Raw genomic sequence first — 10,525 nt, 5'->3', positions numbered from 1 at the left:
TTAAGGAAATAAAAATCTTGTCTTTTTTCAATACTCCTGTGTGTGTTCTTCCAATAAAAGTTAACCATGTGGTATAACGAATACTACAAAATGTAGTCTTTTTATTTCTACATTCCTTCCTTTTTGACTAAATCTCTCTTTCAATTCAATGTATAACTTGTGTAATCTACCAAAAGAAAATTTAACACCATTGTAATTCCTCAGGTTTTATGATCTCGTGTATGTTTTGTATAACAACGATGCAAAAATAATCCATCAAAATTCAAAATCCGTAAACGAATTGAACATTCAGCGAATCATTGGTGAACCATTCGAATGGAAGTTCGTTTATGAACGTTTATTTATTAAACGAACGAACATGAACATGATTTTATGTTCGTTTAATTAAATGAACGAACACGAACAAAAAGCTCATTCGTTCATTTATGTTCGTTCATTTGTGTTCGTTTACGTTCGTTCACAAACAAGCTAAATTTCTTAATGAATGAACACAAACTAGAAATTTTGTTCGTTTAGTTGTTCGTGTTCATTCGTTTATTCGGTTAAAGTTAAATGAACGAACATGAACATATCTTATTCATGTTGGTTCTGTTCGTAGGCCTATAAGCAGGTGCTGCACTTTCTTTGAAGTCTAGGATCAAAATTTAACCGTTGGTTGCAAAGTTGTGGATCACTTCAAACTTTTTGATATTGCTCCTTCCCTTGCTTGAACTAGTCTATCCTTTTCTTCTATGACCGTAAATGAAGAGTTTTCAGTAACAAAAAAAAAAAAATCAATCTCGACGGTAGGGACGTAACTACTAAGGCAGTGGGAGGGGCTGTGGCCCGCCAACCCAACAATTTTTTTTTACATTTAATTTATATATAAAATTTAAATATTTATGAGACAATTATGAAATTGTCCCCCTAACTTTAAAAAAATTATACTTTGTCCCTTTAAGTTGAAATTTTGGTTCCGTTTCTGCTTGACGTTTTCTTCTTTCTTATTCATCAAAAAAGCCAAAGCCCTTGGAACAAAATCTTTACCAATTATCATCTTAAAACTTCCCACGACAATGTTATTATTAGTAAATGGTTGTAATTAGAACCTGATCATAATGAAGTTCTTCAACAGAATGGTATTACGGTGATAGTTCCAACAGGTGATACGATAGTAAACGGTAAGGCGTCTCAGATCTCGTTTATCACTTTGAAGCACATGAAATGACATGAGACTTGAACTCCTCAAGCTCTACAAAATCCATTGTAATCTAACACATGTTCTACAAAAAAATATGAATTATAGAAACAGAACGTAACTACGTAAGAGTAATATTCATTACAACCAACAAAAATCTATTATTTACTTAATTTCCCATATTTAAAAAAAATAAAATTGAAGAGAAGAAAATCCAGTTATACTGAATCGAAAGAGAAAGATTGAGCTAAAAAAAAAAGAATGGAAAAATGTTAAGAATAAATCAGCTGGAAAAAAATCATCTCATCTATTGATAAATCAACTATATAAAGTATAATATACAAGTAATCAATAAACGGTTAAGAATTAACTACCTAACAACAATTATTAACTAATTAACTACTTCTAATCTCAAGACCCCCTTCAAGTTGGAGGTTGAAGAACATCTTTAAACCCTAACTTGGACATCAAGTAATGGTGCTGTTGAATCCCCAATGCCCTATTGAACACATCTGCCAGTTGCTCTTTGGTCCGAACATGTTCAGTTTGAACCAATCCTTTTTGAATTTGCTCTCTGATGAAATGGAAGTCTATTTCAATGTGCTTAGTGCGCTCATGAAAAACAAGATTTGTTGTTATTTGCAGAGCAACCTTGCTGTCACATAGTAATCTAGCTGATTGTTTCAAATTCATTCCCAATTCTTTCAGCAAACCATCAAGCCAAACAATTTCAAATGTTGTTGTAGCCATACTCTGCTTCTGTAGAAGATCTTGCCACAGTGTTCTGCTTCTTTGCATTCCAAGTAATCAGACAATTTCCCAACTTAACACAAAAAATTGTAATAGATTTTCGACATCGGGCAAGACACCCAATCTGAATCATAATAAGCAACTAATTCATGCATGCATACTTGAAGAACTTAGTAAGATACCTTGTCCAGGACTGCCTTTGATATACCTTACCATCCTAAGAGCTGCTTCGAGATGACTTTCTTTGGGTTAATGCATGAATTGATTTAGATGATGCACATCATATGTTATATCAGGTCTGGTATGTGTCAGATAAATCAGTCTGCCTATCATCTTTTGTAACATTGATTTATCCTTCAACACTGGATCTTTACAGTCATCTCTTATCCCTTGATCATACTCAGCTGTTGTAAACTTTCTGTTTTGTTCAATAGGTGTTAGAACAGGCTTTGCTCACCTATTCCACTTTCAAAAAGCTCTAAAACGTATTTCCTTTGACTAAGGATTATACCTTCCTTAGACCTTAATACTTCCAATCCCAGAAAATATTTCAAACTTCCTAAATCTTTCATTTTGAAATTCGATTAAGAATTTCCTTCAATTCTAATATCAATGTCTCATCATTCCTAGTGATAACCAAATCATCAACATAAATAAGTAATACGACTATCTTAACTCCCTCATTTTTTGTAAAAAGGGAATAATCATATTTTCTCTGTTTGTATCCAGCAGTAAGAAAAGCCTCTGTCAACTTCAAGTTCCACTGTCTTGAAGCCTGCTTCAACCAATACAGAGACTTCTTCAACCTACAAACCCGAGACTCCCCCTGGCTGTAGAAACCTTCAGGTAAAGTCATATAGATTTCTTCAACTAAATCACCTTGGAGAAATGCATTGAAAACATCCAGCTAATAAAGAGGCCAATGAGAAATGGATGCTAAAGCTAAAACAGCCGACTGTAGTCATCTTAGCCACAAGGGAGAAGGTATCTCCATGATCAATTCCTTCTTGCTGGCTGTACCCTTTGGCAACAAGGCGTGCTTTGTACCTTTCCACTTCATCTGGAACCTTGCATTTGATGCAAAAAAAAAATTACAACCAATGGGTGTCTTACCAGGAGGCAGAGGAACAACAAACCATGTTTTGTTCAATTCCAAGGCATGAATCTCTTCTTCCATGGCCTTGACCCAAACAGGATGTTTGATAGCCTCAGAATATGTTTTTGGTTCAGTCAAAGAAGAAATGGAGGACAAAAAAGAGTAAGTTTGTAATGGCAAATGGAAATAAGAAATGTTTAAAGAAATGGGATACTGACATGAAAGTGCTGAGGAAGAGCAAGAACATACATAGTCATGTAACCGGTTTGGTGGTTTTTGAACACGAGTAGATTTCCTGGTTTGGGCAAGAGGTAGAGTTGGTGCATCTGATGAAGCTATAGGAATGATGTCAGTGGGTGAAGGAACACAAGACTGAGGGACATGAATGTTAGATGGAGTAGAAATGGGGTTTGAAACAATATCAACAGATGGAAGATCACCATCGAGTAAAAAAGGAGAAGAAAGAGGAATTGAGACTTCAGGTAAAGGTACAGGGCCAAGATGCAAAAATTCAGAGTCAGGATAACTTTGTTGTGAAGGAAAGAAAGAAAAAGTTTAAGAGGAAAGTGAAAAGGGAATATGGTTTCATGAAACTGAACATCTCTGCTAACAAAAAATAATTATTTTTCAAGATTGAACAATATGTAACCCTTATAAGTTGAAGAGTAGCCCATGTTAACCGAGGGAATAGCTCTTGTTGAGAATTTATCTTGAGGGTTGATTTGGGTAGCATAGCAAAGGCAACCAAATATTTAAAATGAGAAAGATTGGGTGGTTGATTATAGAATATTTCAAAAGGACTTTTATGGTGTAGGACAGAGGAAGGCATCCTGTTAATAAGATAACACGCAGTCCTGACACATTCTCCCCAGAACTTGACATGTACCTTGAAATAAAATTTTAAAGCTCTGGCTACTTCAGGAAGGTGCTTATGTTTCTTTTCAGCTATGCCATTCTTCTGAGGAGTTCTAACTCAAGAAGATTGATGAATGATTCCTAAAGAGTGAAAGAAACTGGAACAGTCTGAACTGAAAAATTCAGTACCATTATCACTTCTAATTAGTTTGTAGGTATAAAACTTTGAAATGGAGAAACTGAAACAGAACTACAAGGAGCAGGTAATGACAAACCAAAGGGAAAAACTGGTAGAATCAAACAGGTATAACCCTTGATGTTCTTTACCAATCCCCAACATCCTTTCACTGGAGAGTTCTTGTAAGACATAGTGATTAGGGAAGAAAGTAATTGAACAATTCAAATCTTTGGTCAATTTCGAAACAAACAGGAGATTATGCTTAAAGTTGGAACAAAAAAACATTAGAAAGTGTATGACCATATGGAAAACCATAAGAACCAATGGAATGAACAGGGACAGAACTGCCATTAGGAAGATGTACAAAACGTGAATCAGAGGAACATAGAATAGGATATTCTAAATCTTGGTAATCAGACAACATATGCTGTATCGCCCCTATGTCTAGTATCTAATGAGAAGACTTTCCAAAAATAGAAAAATAACTAGAGACAGTACCTGCCAAATTAGCTGATGATTCAATTGTAGGCACCTTGCTCAAAAGTGTTAGAATCTGGTTGTACTGTTCCTTAGTGAGAGAGGTGGAGCAGCAGATGTGACCGAAGCAAGAATCGAGTCTTCAGTATAAGTAGAACTATCAGATTCAGACTTTGCACAATTGGCCACAACCGACCCCTTCTTCCTTGTGAACTTGAAGTCAGCAGGGTAGCCAATGAGTCGATAGCAATTCTCACGCTTATGACCACGGATTTTAAAGTAATCACAAACACCATTAAAGCGTTTTCGATCTGAATTACCATTGGGAATTGAGTGATTGACAGTTGTTTCGGGAAAGGGCATGATGCCTGGCAATTGTATCCTCTGCGATTCCTCTTGAATAACCATCGAATACGCCTGATTCACACTTGGAATTGGTTGCATCCATAAGAGTTGGCTCCGGATTGCAGAGTATGTCTCACTGAGACCCATCAAGAATTGGAACAGTTGTTGCTGTATCATGTGCTTCAGATTACTCTGCGAAATCTCACACTCACAAGTAGTGAAAGGGATGAGCGTATGATACTCATCCCACAACAATTTGAGGCGTGTGAAATAAGAGGAAACAGTTAACTCACCCTGATATAAGGTCGCAATTTCTCGATACAGAAAATATACCCTACAACCATCCACTTTATCGAATCTTTCCTTGAGATATCTCCAAACAAGAGCAACACTGGAAGCAAACACTATCCCAGCTGATAGCTCCTTGCTTATTGAGTTAAGAATCCATGAGAGCGCTATTGCATTACAACGCTCCCATTGAGAATGCAACGAATCAGCATAATCTTCCTTCTTGCAATTCCCATCAGTGAAGTCCAACTTGTTTTATTTGAACAAGTAAATTCATGTAAATAAAGAAGTTGATTCATAACAGTAAAACTAAATTATATCAATTCTAAAAAAATAAGATTATTTGTAATGAATCCAAGGTCTAAAATTGATTATCAATCTTTGCATGTGCTAAAAAATATCTTTGCAATTGATATCTATGTTGACCAATATCCACATGTAAAAAATCCTCTGGGTTGCTTCATTTTATACTTTATCATCCCCATGCTACCTTCTATAATAAGTTTGACTGTTCATATTTGTGAGGGTAGAAGGTGCCTATGTTGTGGATATATACTTAATAGTTTGTATATATAATGCACACAAAGATTAGTCAAGCATGGAAATTGACCATGCAATTGCTTGGCATAAATTAATTGAAGATTACGGTGGAAAATACATGCATTTCCACACCTTGGAAATGGTTTCAATGGTGATTACTATTCCACAATACAGATTACAACTCACTTTCATCAAACTGAAAATCATCTTCAAACTCAATCACAAGGTCCAACTCCAAGTTCTGAGAAGTGATTTCAGTGCTCGAATACACGTTAGACACCACATCCCCATAATCGGCACCGATTATATCCTTCCACGTGATAGCCGAATTCATGTCCGTAACACCACTCTTCGTCTCTTCTTTACGGTTGAAGTGTTAGATGGATTGAATTGAGGTTGAGGATCATGCAACTTTTTGCTTAGGATATTGTAAGGTTCACGAGATTCCCTGTCTTTGATGATTTGGGATGAGTCTGGTCTGCATGTATGGGTTCCGATATAAGTGATCTGATACGTTTGGGAACCATCGTCCCTTCTTTGGACTTGTTTAATGGCCCTACAACCTTGATCAAACCTACGAGTGCACCTAAAATAGCCCCTGTTTCATGATTATTTGGACCACTTCATTAGCTTTCCTTTACAAGTTCCATTTCCACAGTTGCAGAAACCACCGTCCATGTCTGTCCAGCTTTCCTGCAACCAAAAAAACACCCGATCGATTAAAATTACAATCTACGTGTGAACACGTGTTATTTTTTTTTTCAATACCTCCTCTTGTAACAGCCTCTCTTTTCCTTAGATGCAAGTCTCTTCTTCTTCCTGCTCTCAGTGGAATCTTCATTTGCCTGATTGCGAGAAACCTCGGCAGATTCGACACGACTCAGCAGACAAAGTGAGTGATCGAAAGCTGTGAAGATCTTGTGCACAAGTTGCTGAGCCGAGAGACGCACACTCATTTCAGAGGGATTGTTGTTGAAAAGAATCTGAAGCTGAGTAGCACAGTGTTTACCATTAACGAGTTCTTCTATGATCACCATTTCCTTATTGCTCGACAGTGTGTCAGACCGAGCTGACTCAGGACCCATAATTGTCAGTTAATGAAAGTAGAAACCTGTTGTGCTTTGCTTACTGTTATAGATATAGGAGCAGAAGAGATAAGATGTAAAAAATATGAGAAGTAGCGAAGAGGAAGGGGAGAAGCACATTTTAATTAAAGGAAATTGTAAGGAAAGGGATTGAAGTGGGAAAGGTTAAATAGAAAGCAGACGTTTCTACATCCTAGATTGGAACTCTCAAACAACAATATCATTTGGTCATTAGATGCATTAAACATATGTATATATGTTTATATATATTTGTTCACTATAAAAAATTATAAAATAAATCAGGATAATTGTTGTTTAAGAAGACAAAGTAAAAAAATTCCAGCCACACTTTCCCTTTTTTTTCCCTTTTCTTTTTTTCATATTTATAGATCAAATTTTTTTTTTTAATTTTTTAGCCGACGACGGTATCAATTTTAATGTTGATTGTCGATCGTTGGTTCTCTTTTCTCTTTGTTTCCTTTTTAGTTTTTAATAAAAATAATTTTGTCTTTGTGACACGTTATCTCTGTCTTTGTGACACTTTTTTCCTATACATTTTGGTAGTTTTTGGTTGTTTAGTCGTTGTTTTTGTTTATATTTTTTCTTAGGGTTGAATTTTGACATCGTTACAACTGATGAAGACGGTGTTTATTTGTTATCATGTTGATATTCCCTATTTAGAACCCGCAGATTGATTTAGAAACGTGTTTTGCGTTCGTATATAGTTTTTCACGTCACACGACTCTTATTTGCGATTTGTCGGTGATCTTTCAATAGTTTCATCCCTTTTTGTGGTTTGTTTGTCAATGCAGTCATATTTGTTTGTATCTTTATTTTATTCGAGTTTTTATTAGGTATTTTAACCTTTCCATTCTTTGATCCTTGTGTGATTTAAGTGGTTAATTTTTGTGTCAATGGTTATATAAAAATATCCTAATTATATTTTAATTTATTATTATACTTGTAAATCTTTATTATAATTATGAATATTTTTTATTTTTAATATAGCATCTTTCTATTAAAATAAGAAATGATATGTTATACCTTTTATCTTTGTGGATTTAATTATTTTATCATTAAACTTTTACTATATTTTTCTTGATTCTTAAATTTTTATTTTTTATTGAAATTAGTCTAAATATAATAGAATAATGTTTTTCTTTATTAAAATATTGACGTTAGATATTTATCATTTTTTATTAATCATAAAAGAATTTAAAAATACTTAATACGCCTTTGTAGAAATGTTGTTATCAATTATTTTTATCATTTTAAATATTTTTTGAACTTTCCGATGATGTAGACGAAATTGATAAAAGAACTTATATATTTTAAAAAAATGACAAGAAAATGTTACTAAACTATAATATATTTATCAAATCAATTAAAAAAACAAAGATTAAAACTAAAAATATATGAGCTAAACTAATTAAATTGAGTGGTAAAAGGATAATTTTGTATATTGAACACTATTTTATTAAAAATATTTGAAAAGGTAGGGAATGGAATAAACCCTGATCTTATTTCAATTTTGTAATTACCACCATTTGATTAAAAATGAGTGAAAGAAAGAGAAATGGATAAATTTAGAAAGGAGAAAAAAAATAAGGTTATCCTTAAGCCATACAAACTCAAATAACAGACAGCTGAATTGTCAACGATATTTGGAATTTGATTTGGGTGGAAGTTAATGAGCTACTTAGCCACCTTCCATGAGTTTTCTTTTATTTTTATATAATTTTAGGATGAATATCAGGTAATATTTATTCAAAGATTCTCAACTCTTTGACAATGAATACTCATATTCCTGCATACACGATGCTCAAATCTGGAGCCTTGATGAATAACAACAAATCTCTTAACTACTAAAATCATTTGGTTTGTGTCTGTCTGCACGTTTTATTTTAAAATTCCAAAGGTATAAGTCCAATTTTAGATCATTTGATCAGTGGGATGAAACGTTAAGTTTGTAACGGCCCGAATTTCTCAAGTCAATGTTGAAGCATTAACTCAAGTCAATGATGAAGCATTATCTCCAAGGAAGTAAGTTTATAAGCATATATTCAATGGTTTGGTAAAGAAGTGATGAGTGTTTAGAATTGAAGAGTTACAAAAAAAACCTGATCCTTACTTGACTCTGTATTACCTTCCATTTTTTTAACCTTTGAAATTTCATCACCTTCCTTCACTACACAACAAGGATAGCGTCTTTCAAAATTTACCATAAATTGTACGAGTTAAATTAAAATCTTTAATTTATATGGCGGGAAAGATTATTGAATCTAATTTCTTATAAAGCCAACAAAATATGATTTGGAATTGTAGATTATTAATTACATCGCCCTCTTTAAAGATAGTGCAAGTTATCATAGTTAAATGATTAATATTTTAGTCGTGATTTATGATTTTGTAAACCTTAAATGGCCAAGATATACCCAAGCATACTATACCTTGCAAGTTTGGAATAAGCATAAGACTTTGAATGTCATTGTCTTATACTTGTGATTAGCTATTTGATGTTTTGTTTGCATGCAGCCTTCGGGGTCTAACCTAACCTGTGGGTATGTGTGGTGCTCGGAAAAATAATTCGGACACCCGAGATTATTTGACTAGTTGTATGCTCTAAAAAAAATTATTACACTGGAGATTAGTTTAATTAGCGGCCATGAGTGGCACGGGACTAATCGGATACCCGATTATTTGTGCATATATACATTCTAACAAGTTTGATCGATTTGACCAATTTTACCAAGTTGACAAGTTTGACTAATATGACAAACTTGATATTCAAGCGATTTGCTTATGAAATTTCAGTGATTTGTGATTTGTTTGTTCGTTACCCATTTTTTGCTTCTATGTATGATTTGCATGTTTATATTTGTGAATTGCTTATGAAATGTATTGTTTTTAAATTAAATGTAAAATAATATTTATTTTTAATTAGTTATCAAAATTTTTAATGGAACACTAAAAGTAAAAGATTATCGCATATATTTTTGTCAACATAACATTCAAACTTACCAAAATTGCTTTTGTGTACCATAGGTCGAGAAACGATAATATATATATATATATTTAATCATTTAATTAACATATATCTAAAAGATAAATTTAAACTTTGAAAAGATAATATCTAATTAATAAAAAAATTGGTAATACAAATCTCGTCAAATTTTATGTTAATTAAAATTATTTTTTAATTGTTTAAATATAATATTATATATTAAGTGATTAAAGATAAGATTCATATATATACATTAAAAAAATAAAAAATCAACGTACTTCATAAATATTTTTGGTCAAATTTTGTTTAATTTTTTTATTTTAGAATTTAATAATGTAAATTTGATTATGTATGGCTCAAAATTCAATAAAAATGCACTTCATCAATTTTATATTTTTAAAATCATATTTCATTATAAAATTTGTTCAATCAATCACGTATATTTTGAAATTGAATAAAAATATATTAAATATTATTTAATTCATTTTTTTTAAAATTTGAACCAAAGGGTTACATTTTTATATGGATGCAATTTTAATATTTAATTTTAAAATAATATATTTAACTAAAAAACAAAATAATTATACCACGTTGAAATTTAATTATAATCTTTTAAAAAATTAAGCGTAATTTTATCGAATTAGGCAAGCAAAGATCACATCAGCAACTTGCCGGCAAACATGGACTGATTGAAATTAATTTTCGAGAAGTTTTAATAAAATTAAATATA

The 10,525-nt window shown here is 32.6% G+C and overlaps 1 protein-coding gene across 1 annotated transcript; it reads right to left on the bottom strand.

Moving 5' to 3' along the window:
• Positions 1-6,464: 6,464 nt before the first annotated feature.
• Positions 6,465-6,833, bottom strand: LOC120192793. Its single transcript, XM_039195514.1, has one exon. It carries the CDS (start codon positions 6,789-6,791, stop codon positions 6,468-6,470), a length of 324 nt encoding a protein of 107 aa, XP_039051445.1. The 5' UTR covers positions 6,792-6,833; the 3' UTR covers positions 6,465-6,467.
• Positions 6,834-10,525: the final 3,692 nt, after the last annotated feature.

This window comes from Hibiscus syriacus, unplaced genomic scaffold (assembly GCF_006381635.1).
Source record: "Hibiscus syriacus cultivar Baekdansim isolate YM2019G1 unplaced genomic scaffold, ASM638163v2 tig00004258_pilon, whole genome shotgun sequence".
Classification (NCBI taxonomy): domain Eukaryota; kingdom Viridiplantae; phylum Streptophyta; class Magnoliopsida; order Malvales; family Malvaceae; genus Hibiscus; species Hibiscus syriacus.
This window is presented reverse-complemented; position numbering and strand designations above follow the sequence as displayed.

What these genes read in the sequence shown, in the direction of transcription:
- LOC120192793 (XM_039195514.1), bottom strand. Translation starts at nt 6,791, where the DNA reads ATGGGTCCTGAGTCAGCTCGGTCTGACACACTGTCGAGCAATAAGGAA.